The sequence below is a fragment of the Ischnura elegans genome, chromosome 10 (genome assembly GCF_921293095.1).
Source record: "Ischnura elegans chromosome 10, ioIscEleg1.1, whole genome shotgun sequence".
Classification (NCBI taxonomy): domain Eukaryota; kingdom Metazoa; phylum Arthropoda; class Insecta; order Odonata; family Coenagrionidae; genus Ischnura; species Ischnura elegans.
The window spans coordinates 21,359,401-21,378,554 of NC_060255.1; the positions used below are offsets into that span (position 1 = coordinate 21,359,401).

General features: G+C 39.8%; 1 protein-coding gene across 1 annotated transcript; it reads right to left on the minus strand.

Annotated features, from left to right (window-relative positions):
* Window positions 1-4,683: 4,683 nt before the first annotated feature.
* On the minus strand, window positions 4,684-13,313 carry LOC124167171 (keratin, type I cytoskeletal 9-like). Its single transcript, XM_046544988.1, has 2 exons — window positions 13,229-13,313; window positions 4,684-5,461 (listed from the first exon to the last, which is right to left on the minus strand). Exons 1-2 carry the CDS (start codon window positions 13,244-13,246, stop codon window positions 5,006-5,008), a joined length of 474 nt encoding a protein of 157 aa, XP_046400944.1. The 5' UTR covers window positions 13,247-13,313; the 3' UTR covers window positions 4,684-5,005.
* Window positions 13,314-19,154: the final 5,841 nt, after the last annotated feature.

Genomic DNA, 19,154 nt, shown 5'->3' on the forward strand with positions numbered 1-19,154 from the left:
GAAATTTTATAAGTAGTGAGTTTTAAGTTTTTAAGCATTTTAAACGAGTCATATGATCAACATTAGAACCCTGATAACTAGAATCTCGACATCTGGACACTCCGGGGAAAATCGACAAGCCTGACACATTTTTTGCTCACACCCATAACGAATTTTTGTGGGGGCTCGGGCCCCCTCAGGCCCAATGGAGTCGGCGCCCCTAATTCGGGATGTAATTTTATTTATATGCTTGTATAGGTTAATATTTGTTTTTTTCCTTTTTTTGCATTTACTGAGCCTAGATGTCGTGTTGTTTTTTCTTTGTACCTCTGTCAAATACTTTTTCTTGAATTGTCTTGCTCATGTAACATATCTCATGGGCCAAATATTTGTTTTTTTTTCCTTTCTTTTGTATTTACTGAGCCTAGCTATCGTGTTGTTTTTTCATTGTACCTCTGTAAAATACTTTTTCTTGAATTGTTTTGCTCTTGTAACATATCTCATGGGCCAAAAAGGCCCACGATAAAAATTCATTGAATTGAATTGAAATTTAAAAAAATCGCAATGATAGACGCCTGGATCCCTCTTGTACAGATAGTGACATCGTAAGAAGTGGAAGGGTTAGCGAAGAAAAGGAAACACTGTCGATACCCCATGTTATTGCAAGAGAACAGCATATTGCACCATGAACCTTCTCCGTTTCCAATGAAAATGTAAAATACTGAAATACATCAATTCCCATCATTCTTGGGGCAAGTAAGAGATAAAATGTAAAAAGTTTTTTTTTATCATTAAGATTTGATTAGAATCTGATGGGAAAACTAGGTAAACGAGTTCATGTTCTTGCAATTTTCCAAAGATTTGTAGGATTGGGACACGAGAGATAAAATTCCAGGAAGAGAATCATTATCATTTCTTTTCATGGAAGGAACACGAAAATACAAACTTCACAGTTGGTCGATTCCATTGCCAAGCGAAGGCGAAGATAAGTAGTCTGGTTAAGAGAAGATAAACATCGGAATGCACCTGCTTTCATGAGAGGAATTTGGCCATATGCTCCTCCGCACCAAAGAATCACAGATGCCCGATACACCATTGAAGTTTCCTCACTTTCTCATTTCTTGAAAGAATAAGGTGGTTTCCTATAATTTTTTTATTGCCGACATCGAAAGATTATTACTCCTGGAGTAGGCTTTTCACGCTCTTAAGGCCGTTTTACACGGTACACGGAATTGCGCATTCTGACGTACGTAGGAAGGCGCAATCAAAATTGCGTCGTGTAAAGCGGTGAGTTGCTAGAACACATGCGAGAATGCGTGGATGCGAGACGGCAAAATAGCCCCTGTTCTAATTTCGTTCATGCATTCGTGCAATTCCACTCCATTTTAGAAATTAATGCAGCTCTAACCTGCGCAATTCCGTGCCCCGTGTAAAACGGTCTTTAGATTTCCGAATGACGATATCTATTTTTCGCGATTAAACGAAAATTGAAAATTTTCAAGCGCGCGAAAACGCGACGGCTCAGTAGGAATGTTGAGAAAACACCGTGTGACGTATTTCTGGTTCCAGCTGTCGGCATGTGGGGTGACCTTGGGGCGAGGCTTGAGCGCTGATACGACGCAGGCTGCTAGCAGGTAGATGAGTACCCTGCTAGCAGGTAGCGCTTGGCTTAAATAAGGATTATTGATACCGTATCAAACGAAGGAAACTTTCCGAACTTAGGTATTTTTAATGTGTGATTATTAAGGGATGTTTCCCTGAGCTCTGTGCCTTATGCATGCATTAGTAATCTCAGACAATGTAAAACTCCTATCTACTCGTATAGAAACTAGGTCCCTGTGACGTCACGTGGAGTGGAATCGCATTGGCGCCAATCTGGCCTTTTTCAAATGAGGATATAATTGACCGTTGCCATTCGTCTAAACTGGGATTTCTAAAACCAAATAATTTGTATATTATGAATACACTAATGGGGGGTAATGAATAGCAATCAATGCATTTCGTTTTCTTTGATGAAGGAAACTACCCTATTAAAGAGAGATACACCGGAGATGGTGCCTTTTAACCGGCGCTGAATGATCGAAAATTCTCTTGCCTTAAAATTATGGCTCTGATTGTGAGGAAGAACAGAAACTCCAGGTGTGACGGCGGTTCAATTTTGGCAATTTTTATTTCTTGGAATGAAAATGTGGACAAGTAAAACTGAACCAGTGAACTTCGTCGAAAAAGGCCTCGTAGAAACAGGCGTCAGAGTCCATGATTAGGAGCTGACCCCTGTAATTTCTGTAAAAGATGTTAAATTTCAAGTTGGCTTTCAAATGAACGTTTTTATTTCACCTGATTAAAGAAACAATGTTTTAAAATGATTGATGAATTCCTACAAGCCACTAGTCTCGCATATCACACGTATCATCCGTTATAGGTGTAGCATACAACCAAGGAGCAGCGGAAAGTGATGAATCCCTCAAAACGACCTTAATCCGAACTGTGCCTTATAAATAGTTAACAGTGAAACCTGTCTTCAAATGGCTTCAGCGTTGACATGTCTTGACCTTTATACCGATGAAAGAGAATTTTTCCTTAAAGAAATGCGGCTAGAGTGTGCAACAGTGTGAAACATTACGTCCATTCCCATTCAAAACAAAGGAAGAGACATGCTGACTTCTGGAAGTGTTCTGATCCATGACAACGCCCGTCATCTCAGTGCTGATGCAGCCCAACTACTCCTTGAGAAATTTCATTGGGACATTTCGATCACCCGCCGTGCAATGCCGACCTAGTGCCGTATGACTTTCCTCTTCACACTGAAATGAAGATGTGGCTTGAATGGAAGCGTTTTCAAACGGGCAATGAGCTTCAGGACAGAGGCATAATTCATTGGAAGTCATTGGCAGCAAGATTCCATGAAAAAGTTACATTAAAAGCTTGTCCACGGGCACGAATCGCCGAGGCGATTATGTCGAAAGGACACTACAAGTGTGCTCAGCATTTAGCAATGAAATAATTTTTAATCAATCGCTTCATCTTCTAATCATGACCCATCGGAGGTAGAAAAAAAACGGTCCTCGTATGTCCATTGGCCGTTGAAAAGTTTGGAGTTCACGTTACTTTTACGAGAAATACGTTCAATTTCAGGGAAAAGTGGCCGATTTAGCAGGTGATCGCTGAATGGAGGCGAGATGTGGGGTTTTCATGAAAAATCAAAAATGAAATGAGTTATGGCTTAATTTTATACCTAAAACTAGTAGAACTTGATGACCAGGCTGACGTTTTAAAATTTAAATGTCACGTGTAATTGGCATTGTCAGGGGTATGATGGAAGCAATACTGGCGGCAGACCGCGGACGGGAAGATGCATATTTATGAATTCGAGCTCCTCAGAATGCTCTTCCGAACGCAAGAGTTTATGGGTCAGAAGCGATCAATTCCCAAACGATATTACCAAGTTTTTTGAGTAAGTAAATTTTGGTAGATCGCTTAATGATTAGCCGTTGGCCCAAAAAATATGTCTGCTGGTCGTTGAGGAAGGTGGCCGCTGAACAGAGGGGGAATTCACCTTGCTTTTACGGGCAATACATTCACTTCCAAGGAAAAGTGGTAATCTATGGAGGCGGCCGCTAAGTAGAGATGGACTTTGCAATGCTTATAAGAAATGAAAATTACCCATTTTTCTTCCATTTTATCAGTATAAATTATCTAATATAGCTATGTAGTAAACATGTACTCATAAATTAAAGTATACCGGAACTAGCCACGGTGATAACTTTACGCAGTCACCCGCAATGCACAAATTGTGCGAAAAGTCCACAGAGATAAAAAATCATTCGTCTTGACCGGGATTCGAACCCGGATCCCGGTCAAGGAAAATTATTATTTTCTCTTTGGACTTTTCGCACAATATGTACTCAAAAGATATTCGAAATTGATGTTTTATGTGTAAAATGATTTGTATGTCTGCAGCATACATTGCATATAATATGTATACTGAGAACGGAGTTTTAGAAGTTTCATTGCATCGTATTCTGAGTTCCCTCCTCCATTTGTAGCTAAATACGTTCGGTTCTAGAGAAAAGTGGCCACTTTTGGATGTGGCCGCTGGGCAGAGGTTGTCGTTGAAGTAGGTTTCAATGCTTTAACAGGAATTAGCAAAATAATTGAGACACAGCGCAATGGTTAAAGAACTATACACAATCGCATTACTATGAATAAACTGTATTTGTAGCACTTTATAGTGAGAAAATCGGATGGGTAAGAAAGATCGAGAATTTCCATCCCATAATTTCAATGGCCTACGTTTCAACGCTGAAAACCAAAAAATCTAAATAATGTACTCATTAAGGTTAACTGTAGCCATGAGAATTTGTCAAATATTTTATGCTATATAGCACTGAATTTTCCATTGAGATAAAGGAGAAATTTAGTTGTTTTTTTTTCGGTAATTCAGGCAATCAGCTAATAGGTAAAGTATGTACGATTGAAAATGCAACTGCCTCATCATTTAGCAGTTAATATAGTTGTAAAATAGATAGTTCAATCGCCGATGTTGTGCCCACTAGTAGTCATGCCGTGATTAATTGATAGATTTCAAGCTCCGCCTTCAGGTTTTTCCTCGGGACCTCGAAGTTAATGACTACATGACTCCTCACTTTTGCGCCTTCTTTTAGCTCATAGCCGTGGAAGATCCAGGAATAAAAACCAGGTACATTTTGTTTGAAATTTTTATTGAAGTTTTTTTTTACAAAAAGCACTATACAAACGAAGGGACATCTCCCAAAAGCATTTCGAAATGCCGGGATATGTCAAAAGTGTATATAAAAAATATCGTGGGGAGGGAAAAAATAGGAATTGGTCGTAAAAAAATAGGATAGGCAAAAAAATAATTAAGTAAGCGAATCCGATGGCGAACGATCCACCTCGGCTGCTTATTTAAAAAAAAAACTCTTTTGAGAGACCCGTTTGATCCATTGATTGGTTGGTTAGATTGGATGATTTTTTTTAATCGAAAAAAAACTTCATCGCGAATTTTTTAGTACGAGGGTGCGCCGTAGGAAGATGATGGTATTCTGGCGGGAGCTCCGTAGGAGGAGGATGGGACTCCGTAGGAAGATGAAGGGATACTGGCGATAGAGGCGGTGTGCTGCTGGCTGAACTGTCCGACCTGGATGCCGGGGCGGATCTCGCCCAGGATGATGCCGACGGCTCCTCCGTGTCCTCCGCGGTAGTAGGAAGATTCTCCGTGTCCGACGGATGAGACCTCGTTCCTCTCGAGAATCTGCCTGACCTGCTCCAGGACGGCTGGGTCAACGCTAAGGCCCTCGTTGGACTGGAATCCGCCCCCGAAGGAGGAGAATCCACCGCCGCCGCCGGAGTGGCCGAAGCTGGCGCCGCCGCCACCTCCGTGGTGTCCTCCGCTGGGTCGGCTATAGCTGTAGCCGGACGGGGGTTCGGCGTAAGCGCAGCCGACCAGCGCGACAACGAGACACTGAAATGGACGGGGGGAGAAATAAAAAAAATCGTTCCGTTACTCACTTGTTCATTTTTACAGCGATGGTTAACGGAAATTATTGGCTCGGGATAGGATGAAAGGCTGTGATGGATTGATGAGTAGGGAAGCCAGAGAAGTTTTGGTAATATTTTATCGCGTTTTCCACCGGATGAGTTGTTCGCAGGTCGACATTTCTATGGCTGCCTCTGCCTTCGTCCTCGAGGCTTAGCAGACGCAGCCATTGAAACGTCGGCTTACAACTACAGCTTAACGCACCCGGTGAAAACCCTGAGAATAATTTAACAGTAGCATACGCCAGGAAATGACAAAACCGTTGAGAAGTTTGGACTTCTATTTTGGAAATAGAATTGAAAATTAAAACCCCACGATATAAAAATACACCTAAGGGGATGGTTTTCCGGGAATTGTTTTACGGCTTTCCCGAAATAAGTGGTTCTTTCTGGTGATATTATAGCGAATTCGTTTGACCATTTGAGTATATTATGGAGAATATTTATCTGATAACTAAGAAGAACCTTATAGGGATTTATTTTTGAGAGAAAATTATAATTTTTCTTTTGATTTCCCCAACATTTTGAGCGAGCATCAGCGAGGATCTTTTCGTCCTTGTTAGGACCAGAGGATGGTAAGTTATGGGGAGGGACGGAGCGTGTACAGGAAATGTCGATAGAGTTGGAGGAAAGAGCCCTCGTAATGAGATGCGGAAGAACATGAATACTATAGAGCAAATCCAGGGACAGAAAGTGGAAGGAACTGCTGTGACAGCTCTCAATAAGAGAGAAAATCAATCAAGAAATTATCCAAAACCTGTTATCAACGGATGAAACTAATAAATTCTTATCGTCAAAGCATGAAATTTTGGAATCTTTCCAGCAATAATGAAAAGAAAGATACGCAAAAAAGTCGTGTGAGATATAGAGGGGCATACGGAGGATGAATGGCCGCATAGCCTCAGAGGGTGATGGTGGACAGCAGGAATTAGGAATAAGGCGAGGATATATAAATGAGAGATGATGGAAAGATTGCCGGAAAAAGAAGATCTGATGGGCAATGGAGATCCACGTACATTACTAATTTCGAAGTAGTTAAAACTTTAAAGGAAATACCGAAGTGCGTGTCAAGATTCAGAAGAGAGAATGAAAAAAAGAAAACTAATGAATGGAATCAAGAGAGGTGATGAAAAATTAAAAAAATGAATTTGACATTGAAAACGATTAAAAAAAGGATCCATCGCAGAATTCATGAGAGACTTGAAATACATACCCCACTTTGTAATCAAATTCAAATCATATTATCATAGTCAATAAAAATTATGCAATGAGTTCCATTATTTAAATTGATTTCAAATCAGAATTTCATTCCTTCTCTAATTAATTTGAGCATTTAGGAACTAGGTGCTAATTAATCTATTAGGAGCCCTAACTCATACTGGTTTCATCCACAGCGATTATGAATGATTATAATAAGTTCATTCAAATTACTATAATTCATAGCTTATCAAAATTAATCAAATGCGAAGCCGATATTGCTCAGCAAATCGCAACGGACAATGGATTTGATTGAATAATAATAATTTAGCAATTTGTATTAATCAGTCCTGCTAATAAACGCTCGATGAAAAGACGAAGTTTAATTATTAAATTTAAGGCAACTTTGAAACAAATTGAAAACTCTCCAACGCAAAGAAATTCCTATGAGGACACCGGATGGAAATAAAAGAAATGAACCTCAAAGAAATGAACAAGATCAAGAGGCGTCAATCAAATTAAAAGAGGACAAAGAAAGTTCTCGAATTTTTCGTAATCGAAAAATTCCATTCGTCATTGCTAGACGCCACGAAATATGGCTCTAATGGGACTATTGAACGAAACCATTCGAGAGTTTGCTACATCTTATTTCGGAGACTTCAACGCGAGAAATTTTCATGTTGTGACTCGTCAAATACAAATTTATGTGAGATGCATGTTGGAGTTCGACTGTTTTAATTAACAATACAAAATCTATGAAAAAAATTCTTTTAAAAACCCGTTTATGTAGTAGAATTGCCCATAATCAGCACTTTCAATGAGTTAAGTATTAAAGGATAATTATATGTAAGGACTTGAAATCCATATGGTGTGGGCTAATATCGTATAAGATTTACAGGCTATACTTAAGAAAGCCTTCAAATGATAAGTATGATACCGATTCTGAATGACGATTTACTTTTATTCCTGAAACTGATGGCATGAGTAATTTTTAAGCGAGAACAATGAATCTACTGAAATCATTGAACGAAGTCCGAGGGTTGCGTAAGTATAATCTCGGAGACTTCAACGCGCGAAAGTTCCGTGTTGTGTCTAGTGGAAAACGAAGTTATGTGAACAGGTTGTTAAAAATAGATTAAAATTCAGTAAAAATACAAAATATACGGAAAAAGGTACTAACTTTAGAATACTACTCTCAAGATTCTTTAATGGTCAAAAGCTTGCTAGAATTCCAAGCCAGATAAATGACACACGTCGAATAATTAGGATGACACCGATTCTAAATACGGTAGTTTCTTTCATTAAAAAAAACGAATGGCATTGATTGCAATTCGTCGTCCACAGCTGGTGTATTCATCATATACAAATTATTTGGTTTTAGAAATCTCAGTTCAGACGAATTTTAGAGGTAAATTTTAAACTAATTTGGAAAATGCCAGATTGGCGCCACTCATCGTGACGTCACAGGGACTTAGATGCTATACGAGTAGTCAAGAGTTTTACATCGCCTGAGATTACCAATGCATGCATGTGGCACAGAGCTTAGGGAAAAATCTCTTAACAATCACTAATTTAAATTGCCTATGGACGGAAAGTTTCCTTCATTTGATAGGGTATTAATAATCCTTATTTAAGCCAAGCGCTACCTGCTAGCAGCCGCATCGTAGCGGTGCTCATAGCCTCGCACCAAGGTGGCCTCATAAGGCGGCAGGCGGAACCAGAATGACGTCAAACGGGGTTTTCCCAGCAATCATACTTAGCCGTCGCGTTTTCGCGCGCTAAAAAATTCTCACTTTTCATTTAATCGCGAAAAATAGGTTTCGTCACTTAAAAATCTAGAATCGTGAAATATGTACCCCAGGAGTAATGATCTTTCGATTTAGGCAATAAAAAATAAAAGGAAACCACCCAATTACTTTATTCTATTCTTGGAACGTAAGACGAGGAATTTTTAAGCGCGAGATCGTGCCCCACGTCCAGTGCCAAAACAATATCGGTCAACTTGCAAATTCGCCCGTCTTTTGGAAAGTTTTATTCGCGCGAAGATTTTTTTTTATTCCTCCAACGTTCATGCATCGTCCTCAGATCCATCTCCCACCAAGCAGTGCTGGCGAGGACGCGAGCCAGCTTTCACCTCTTAGCCGCGGTGGCCAAATCGCTGTGGGAATTGAGAGAAAACACCCTCAGTAGTTTTCCGATGAGTCATTTAACAAGTTCGGGGACGCCCAGATATGAATTTTCCATTTCCAATGCTAGCACAAAATGGCAAAAAGGTGGAAATTTTGCAAATTAAGGCAGAGACATTTATTGTGCACGAAAATGGCCTCTTTTTTTAAAGATTTTTGGAACTCCCTCCATTGATTTTTTTTATTTATACACCCACTTTAACATTTGAGTAATTTGAAAAGTGAAAACAACGCAGGAATTCCAGTGTGCGAAATTCTTGGAAAAATTACCAGCTGCTTGTGAATAAAGCCGAAATTTGAAAAGCAGTAGTTTTATAAGCAGTCTCATATTTTCATAGTTTTCTGAGGTTTTGACTTCTGAGGGGAAAAGGAATTGAGTTTACTAAGAGAATATTTTAACTACACCGTTCCCCAATTTAATTCCGATAGAGTAATAATTCAAACAGATAATCGCCGAATGAAGTATCAAATGCGCAAAAGTTCACAAAGGACAGGGTCACTAATAAGTTTATTTCCTAACTACAGCACCAAATCCATGAAAAAATCGTCAGAAATCCTATTGTATGGTAAATGACGATCATTCTTACCTTATCTTAAGAATTTTTTTCCCACAAATCTTGAGTATAGTGCTACTCACAGCTTGCAAGTCTAGCGGAAAATATTTATGGCGACGTTAAAAATGCAGAATTGAAGATAACTTGAAATTGCATACCATAATGATTAATTACATAAATGTCCGTAATTGCATATATCCATCCTATTTTCAATTGGGGCCAATGGTTACATCTATTACTCCTTTTTCTGGAAGTACGACACTTAACGACCAGAACTAAAGTGGAGGGAAGGAATACAAAAGGAGGCGACTAGAGCTTCAATGATGGGAACAAATCACAAGCAAGAGTCGCCACCAGTGAGTAGCAGACCGACACGAGAAGCTTCACGCACGTTGGGCACTAATTGACTCCAAATGAAGCGGCGAAGATATTGAGAAAAAAACTTCCACATTTCGCGCCAACTTCTAGCGACTCCTGCTGGCTTGCATCCAGCAGAAAGTACAAAGCGGCTGTTATACGGATGGAAGCAGGGGCGCAGCTAGGAATTAAGGCGAGGGGGGTTTTTAGGCGCAACTAATACTTACGGGTGTGGGGGTATTGCATACCTATCAGGGTAAGCAGGAGTTGCGGGGGCCATCCTCCAGAAAAATTTGAAGATTAATGGTCCAAAATGGCGAGTTTTACGGCTTTCTAAGGGATATGTGATAAGTCCTATCTTTATTCTATAAGTAATACTGATCCAGATAAGTAAAATGGATTAAACTTTAAAATTTCTCTGAGCTCTGGGGGGGGGGGGGTTTATGCCCCAAAATCCCCACCCTCACTGCGCCACTGAATGGAAGCGGTATAGAAGAGTGACGATGCAGGTATCTCCCAGCGCTCAAGTGAAAGAGAAAAGAGAATTCCCGCCTGAGAGAGGATTATCACGATTCCGAAAGTGCTCGTAAATCTGTCTGACGGGAGCAGCTGCATCCGAGGCCCAACTTGTGGGAGAAAGTGCTGGACTCAATAGTGAACCTTACGGACATACGCAAGAAACCATAAGGACCTCCTCAGAAACTGATGAGGGTACAACACGGATAAATTTCCCGGACGGCTTTCTCTAATAACAAATCCCACCCTCTCCACAGATTCATCCCCGACCGTCGAGGAATACTTTCTCCGAGGCACTTTAGCGTGTATTAATGAATTGATGGGGACATCAGGTTTTCGTCGGAATTTTGGGAAGGTATAATGCTGCCTGCAAGCGATATCAGGAGACCGAGGAATAGAATGGAGATATTAATGAGTGAATAGGAAAGATAGACATGACAAGAGGGAGATTCAGTGGTATTTCGGAAAGTCGTGATATATGAAGGGAAAGAACTTAAGTTTTTTTTGGAGCATTAATACTTTCTCGGCATTGGGAAACAGTTCATATAGACGGAAGGTATCTGCCATTACGGACATTCTTGTAATTAAGTTTCCTATAGCAGCTGTCTTTAATTCAGAAAGTAAACTTTAAAATTTTCCCTAGACTTGCAAGCTGTGAATACTATTATCAAGATTACTGCAAAAAATTAAAAACTGGGTGTCTAAATGCAAAACAGAATTATACTTGGATTACTCCGCGACATTTTAACAATGGCCAACGTTTTCTCTCCTCTGGCGGATACCTCGTCAGGGCTAATAAACTCGCCTCCTCATGCATACATTGGGGTGCAACATATGCGAGATTATTAGGCTTGATGAGATCTCTGATAGAGGAGACGAAACTTCGGCCAATCTTACAATTGACGCGGGGAAACCTAAGCATAGTTCTTTTTTACAATCGATGTTTTGAACAAGATTAAAGCAAAAGTGAAGATTTGAGACTTAATACAAGTATTCCTGCTTATTACATGGGTTATTTAGCTCCAAACAAGCTTAAAATTGAATTTTTTAAGGGAACCTCAGCCGTCATGGGACGTCTTATTGCTCCTCAGAGTTAATTTTTCATTAAATCCGACAGAAAATGCATATCGCTCGCCCATAAATTACTATTGTAGCGCTCCGCATGGATATTTACAGCCCTGCTTTGATTGAATTAAAATGCGTGAAAATTACTTTCCTTAGCATGAATCTCACGCTGAGAAAAGTAACATTTTATGCGCTATTTTCCTATAATTCAAGAGAGAATTTATCCGGTCGGAAAAAGCGGACGGAACGATGAACGAAAACACTTGAGATTTTTTCGCCCCACGCATGGGGAAAGTTATGGACTTAACACTCCAAATTGGATATAAATCTCCTGTGCCCATTGTCTCAAGTAAGCTGAGTGAGTAGGGAATTCTTTTCGCTCAATATCATAAGACAGGAGAGTTTCCGTGAAGTTGTAAGAAAAAAATTAAATATTTTCCTAAAATGTTAGACCAGATATCTTCTAGCACGATTAGAGTATGTAACATCCCATTTTCTAACGTGGGGTTAATAAGATTAGCTGATGCGAGAATTGAACTTGGAAAATTGGAAAACTGCGTTAAATCAATCTTAGGTTTGTTTTCATGTCTTGATGATTAACGTTTTCTCGGGGGATAGAGAATCAAAGCTACGTTTTTTTACATCTAATGCGAGGAAAAAGTAAAAGTACTCTTTGAGGATTCCAAATAACCAGTCTAAAATTTTTACGAAATTTGGTGAAAAAGAAGAATTTATCATGAATGCAAGGATAAGATCGAAATTAAGCAATAATGAAATTCTCCTGGTGAAAACATTTGATTTTACTAAGTTTAACCCTCCTCAGCTCACTCACGCGAGGGTAAAAGATATTTGCTATCCGTGGTTGTTCAAGTTGATTTACAATCCTTGATTACCGTTTATTAGCACCGATGTAATCCACAATGAGTCCGCGCTTTAAAATCCTGCTGAACAGACACGAATCCGCGTAAGTTGAAAAAAAACACGTCCGTAACGCGCAGTAAAAAAGAGGCTTGGTGAAATAACCGGGCGTCTGAGAAAAAAATCTAAATAGATACATACGTGTATATAAATCCATTTTCGAGCGTCCTCTAGCGCTAGTCGAGAGATAATGAAATTCTAATGGTGAAAATATTGAATTTTACTTTGTTTAACCATCGTCAACTCGCTCAAGCGGGGGTGAGAGGCTTTTGCTATCCGTATTTGCTCAAGTTGATTTACAATCCGTGACTACCGTTTTTACCACCGATGTAATCCACAATGAGTCCGCGCTTTAAAATCCTGCTGAACAGACACGAATCCGCGTAAGTTGAAAAAAAACACGTCCGTAACGCGCAGTAAAAAAGAGGCTTGGTGAAATAACCGGGCGTCTGAGAAAAAAATCTAAATAGATACATACGTGTATATAAATCCATTTTCGAGCGTCCTCTAGCGCTAGTCGAGAGATAATGAAATTCTAATGGTGAAAATATTGAATTTTACTTTGTTTAACCATCGTCAACTCGCTCAAGCGGGGGTGAGAGGCTTTTGCTATCCGTATTTGCTCAAGTTGATTTACAATCCGTGACTACCGTTTTTACCACCGATGTAATCCACAATGAGTCCGCGCTTAAAAACCTTGCTGGACAGCAAGAGCCATACACGAATCCGCGTAAGTTGAAAAAAAAAAAAAAACATTTCCGCAACGCGCTGTACAGAAGAGGCTTGGTAAAATAACCGGACGTCTGAGTAAAAATCTAAATAGGTATATACGTGTATATAAATCCATTTTCGAGCGTCCTAGAAGAGCGGGCGAAGAGATGGAAGGTGTGCAGTCCTTACCAGTGCCAGGGTCTTCATGGTGCTTTTTAAAGGGGTTTCCTCTCCGGGTGAGCTCCGATAAAACTTGAGAAAAGGTCGGTGGACGAGTGTGAGGAACTCAAATCCACAGTTGGTTTATATATCCCAGTCGAGGGAGGGACGACGTGAAAGGTAAGATGCGAGGGGATGGGAGGGGGGGGGGAGGAGGGGGAGGATGAGCACGAGGGGGAGGGGGGATAGCAGCGTCTCCTGGTGAGAGTGAGAGTCGTGCCGTAAGGAGGAAGACACCTTAGGCGGTGGTAGGGGTGGCCGACGAGAAAGAGAGGGGTTCAAATTATTTTTTTTTTCCTCCCTCCTCCTTCTCTCAGCCCGTTAAAGGCTTCTGCAATGGCGCTACACACACCACTCGACCCCGTCTTTCACGCAGGCGCAGGTCCGAGGTGCGGTGGAGGGGTGGATGGGCATGGTGGTTTGAGGGTGCAGTTGGAAGGGGTGGGCAAGAAGGTGGGGGTGGACGTCTAATATTAGAGGGAGTTGGGGGTGGGGAGGCAGGAGCTATCTTCTTCTTCAGCTCTGTCCTCTCCTCCCCCTATAGGTGAAATGCAAGGCATTCTCGAACATCCTCGGAAAAACGGACGACACAGAAGTCCGGCCAACATGAAATGCAACAATGCACATCATGCCGTTGAAGGTCCTCCCATGGCGACGTGAATCAATTTTTTCCTTTTGTGATCCTAAATTATCAAATATTATCATAGATGTGGACATCATCTGATTCCTCCGTCTCGGTACAACAATATGCAACAATGTACACCATGGAAACTTTGTTGAAGGTATTCCCACGCCAACATCAATTAAATATTATTTTATTCTAATTCAGCAGGATAAAATATGTAAGTGGGTCAAATATATCATGATCAAATCTATCACTACCCCCTCCATACATTATCATAGAGGTGGACGTCAGAGGATACCTCCGTCCTAGTACGAAGAAATGCCTCAATCAGCAACAAGGAAACGCTGTTGAAGGTCGTACTATGCAAATGTGAATAAAGTATTTTCTTTTCTAATGCAACATGATAAAATATATTAGTAGGTCAAATATATCATGATCAAATATATCACTACCCCCTCCATATATTATCATAGTGGTGGACGCCAGAGGATTTTTCCGTCCTGGTACAACAAAATGCAGCAATGCACACCATGACAACGCTGTTGATGGTCCTATGGCAACGTGGATCAATTATTTTCTTTTTTCAATGCAACATGATCAAATACTATCATAGAGGTGGACGCCATAGAATTCCCCCGCCCCGGTACGACTAAATGCAACAATACAAACCATAGAAGCGCTGTTGAAGGCCCTCCTACGGAAACATGAATCTTATTTTCTTTTCTAATGCGACGTGATAAATTGTATCATTGGGTCAATTGGGTTATATCACGAAAAAATATATGACTAGCCCCTCAAAATATTATCGTAGAGGTGGACGTCAGAGGATTCCTTCGTTTTGGTACAACGAAATGCAACAGTGTACACAATAGAAAAGCTGTTGAAGGTCCTCATACGGCAGCTTGAATCAATTTTTTTTGTAAACCAATAAGATCAAATATTATCATATAGGCGGACGCCGGAAGATCCGTCCGGCTAAGCGGAAATGCAACAATACATAACATGGAGGCGCTACTATTTAGTAGCGTTTACGCTACGCTACGTTAGTTTTCTACGCTAGTTTAAGGTTCCCCTGAGGCAACATGTATCGAGACCGATACGTTTTATTGCTTTTTGTTGTTGTTTATCCACAGCTTTCATAATTGGCTGGTGTTTTTAGAGATATTTCATTCATACATTGCATTTTACTTTCCCTTTTTATGGATAATGTTAGTCATGTCATTGCATTTTGTGTCAATCCATTTCAAATCACCCCGGCGATGTTGCTCGACATTCTTAATTATCCTAATTTTTTTATTATTGGTTTATTTTTTTATTTAAGAGCTCTATGATTCGATTAGTACAAATTCATTTCTGCTCAAATCCTGGACATTCAAATATCATCGTGAAGGCGGGCGCCAGAAGAATCTCCTACTCGCGTACGCCGAAATGCTATCATGCACACCGTGACTCACCAACTCCTATATTGATTGAATATTCCAGTTGATCGGCCTTGAATCGATTCATTCTTTTCCCGCGATGTTCAAAACACTCAAAAATCACCCTAAAAAATAATGGGCGTTGTTTACTCCGAAATTCAAGGATACCCCTCCGATAAAACTATTTCAATCAATTTAAAATTCCTTTTAGTACTCCACATTGGATATAAATCTCTTTTGTCCTCAAGCATTCTCCGAAGTTACCTGAGTAGAAAATTGTACTAACCGATAGGAGTGATCAATTAAAATTATTTGCAATGTGGATCAATTAAATTCATTTTCACATAAAATATAAATCACAAAAGCATTTTCGTTTGTACTGGACGCCAGAAGATTACTCGGTCGTCGTGGACAACGAAATGCAACAATACGCACCGTGGCAACGTTATTATTACTTGAACTAGCTGTCCCGACGAAATTCCTACCACCTAAAAATCAAGGAACAGTTTTTTTTACCACCATTTATAAATCAAGAGCGGCTGTACCAATTTTAGTCATTATTTTTGTTATTATAATAAAATAAGGAAAGAAATTCCATAAAAATAAGTATTACAATGGCTTGTCAATGTCGTACTTTAGAAGCGTGAATCGATTCTAAATCCTATAGCGTGAAATCTAATTCATTGCAACATCGTCGTAGAAGTAGACGCAAGGGAAATTTTAAAGTCGGAGACATTGGAATGCAACAATGCACCTCCAGGTAAAGCTACAGTAAGTTGAATGTTTCCCTGGAACAACCGTGAATTGGTTCCAATTATTTTCGGGTGAAAGCCATAATACACTCGAACATCACCATAGAACTGGACGGCAGTGAATTCCCCCAGGTAAGCCCAACGAAAAGCATACCACAGCTGCGTTTTTTTCTGGAATACAATTATTAAGATGCAATCATACGCAGCCAAGCGGTGGGTTGCACTTATGGGTTGAACACAGAGTTGGGCCGCTTGAACACCGTAAGATGACTTAGAAATTTTAATCCACGCTATTAAATGTAAAAACACCAATTGATGTTCTACATCAAAATAATAAAACCAGTATCCTACAACTAGTAATATATGGGTTTTTGCATGTTCATATGGGAGCTAGCATATATAGATATCTGGCACCATACCTTCACACTCTTGTGGCATTTTCGACTTCTTTCATAATTTCGCATCAAACTTCGACGATCATGGTTTCCAAGGTCCCCTCCTGCTTTGGTAAAAGGTTCAGCTTCAACATTATGCCGTGAATAGATTTTATCTACTCAATTAATAAAGACAACAATGCCTTGAGAATTTTCTTCTCGATCCTCCATCACATTTCGGAAAATTGGCATCACTGTTAAATTAACTCCCATCTTAGATTTCCGATACTCGCAGCAGTACATGGGCAATAGAAAAATTCACCTAAACGTTCACGATGATACGATGAACTCAGTAAAGCGTTTCAGAATGACACAGAGCAGGGTATTCCCTAAGAGGTACGCATGCTGATACCTAATGCAAATCAAATCATCTTCAATTTATGTTAAGAGACTTTTCAAATTCAGCAACTTCAGTAATTCTTCCAAGAAGGGTGGTTCTTTTGCTCACCAGACACAGGAGAGGAATTCAGAGTCTTTTTGAGCTCGCAAAACAGCGTACTCGTGCTTCATTATTTGGGTGAATTTTACGAGCATATAAAATTATGGAACGCAAGCTAATATATGAGTCAGTATTTTGCTAACCAGTGGCGTAACTAAGAATATGCTTTGGGGGGATGGGATGGCCTGGGGTTGCGACTCCTCCCCCAGTCAACGGTGGTCGAGGAAAAAAAATGACATGCCTGGAAATATATTTTACATGTCTGGAATAAGATTTTGGCTATAAAAATTTAACTTCAACAGTCAAAACTAGACAATAGTTTAAAGAACTTTTTTTTTAATTTCCCAGAGACTTTGGGGGGGGGATCTATCTCCTCATTCCCCCCATAGTTACGACAGTGTTGCTAACAATAAGTAGATATTACAGTTCGAACGTACTGCCGCAAACGATGAAAGTTTCAAATCATGGATCACATCACCATTCAGGAATGAGTGACTTCATCAATTTATTGCATCAAATCCAAATTTAAAGTAAATACAACATGTGTGAAATCACGTGACAGTGCCTCCGTCATCAATTTATTTGACTGCGGTGAGCATTCCTGTGGCTACCCATATACTGATAATCTGGGTTAAAGCCATTAAAAACTTCCAGTCTCTTAGCTGAACGGATAGCATGATTTGACGTCTCCCTTACACCTTTAATAGCATTAATTGATAACGAAAGGTTAGTAGCCATGAGTAAGGAGGAAACTAATAAAAATTGGACGGTCCATTTTTATAGTGTGCCATCCGTCTTTCACCCTGAGAACATTTCATTGAAAATGTGCGTTCACTTGGTGAAAATTTGCTAAATAATTGCGGAAAAAATGTATTTTTATGGATTATATGAAATAAGTATCAGCAATCATACACATTTTCAGTTCTCTCTACACCTTGATGAGTTGAGTATGTAAAGAGTAACGAACGTTGAAGAATATTTGATTGTGAACTGCCAAGAAAATATTTATAAGAAGAGTGAGTTCTCAAATATCATTTAGATACGAAAGTACCGCTCGCTAAAATATGTCAGTATCCGTCACCACTCCATGACGGTACTAAAAGAGATCAATGCGCAACTGGAAACCATTCCGGGCATAGAGCATTCATTCAAACAACTTCGTGAAGTTGCCCATCAACATTCATGCTCCCTGTATTTCCAGGAAGTATATTTTAAAGGCATTATTCGTGAATGTAACTTAATAGCGCTTTCTATTTATGTATCGCGGCAAACAACCATTCCACTAAAATTAAAGTCTCACTTGCAAAAATTAACCGGGTTTTAATTGACTTAATGTTACAAAAACTTGTAAGTGAAATATTACACAAAAATACATCCAAGACCGTGAAGTGAAAATAAGATAACTTTCGGAATTTCAGATGACAGCCGATAGAAATCATTATCTTCCTTGATACTGGAAATTCTTAAGAGAACTTTGCGCTTTCCTCAACTAATAACTGTTCTAACTGGATTTAAGTCACTTAAAGGTGTTGTGTACCAGAACAAGCTCTTCTCAAGTTTTCAAAAAGTTACGCCTAGTGAAGTCGTTTTGAACGAGGCATAATGTTTTCACATATGTAGTGTGATGTCACGATGTCCTAAAATAACGCCTTCATCCCGCAGTCATTTATTTTTTTAATTTTACTTTTCAGACCGCTCCCATTATTTTGCCTAATCACAGCTAAAAACTCTTTAGCAATCCTTCATAGCATTTACAAACAAATGCTTAGCAACCGAACACTGCAGCAAATATAACATTTTTTCCAAGTCTGAAGATACTGAATAATTATTTCCATTGAGAAATGACAGATATTTTAAAAATAAACAATGGTGCATGCATTAAAGAAAGAAAAAACTCCCTCATGCCGAATGCAAAACGTTACAGTTGGTACACAAGTTGGATATCTCTCGTCAAGTTGATATCGTCATCGATGAACGTAACAGTCTAACCGGCCACTGGGTCGCGGGCGCCTTCCATTGTTGAACGAAGTCATTGGCGCTTTGCGGTTGTCGCAATGACCCTACTTGCACCCGCGCGGGATTCCGTGATCCTTTTGTTTTTTCCCTCCTCCTCGACGAACAATTGCTCGCCCCGACTCGCTTTTCGCACTTTCCTTCCGGTCCGTTGCGCAGCAACGACACACCAAATAAAAAAAGATGCCATAGGGCATAAACTTGAGCGCATGATT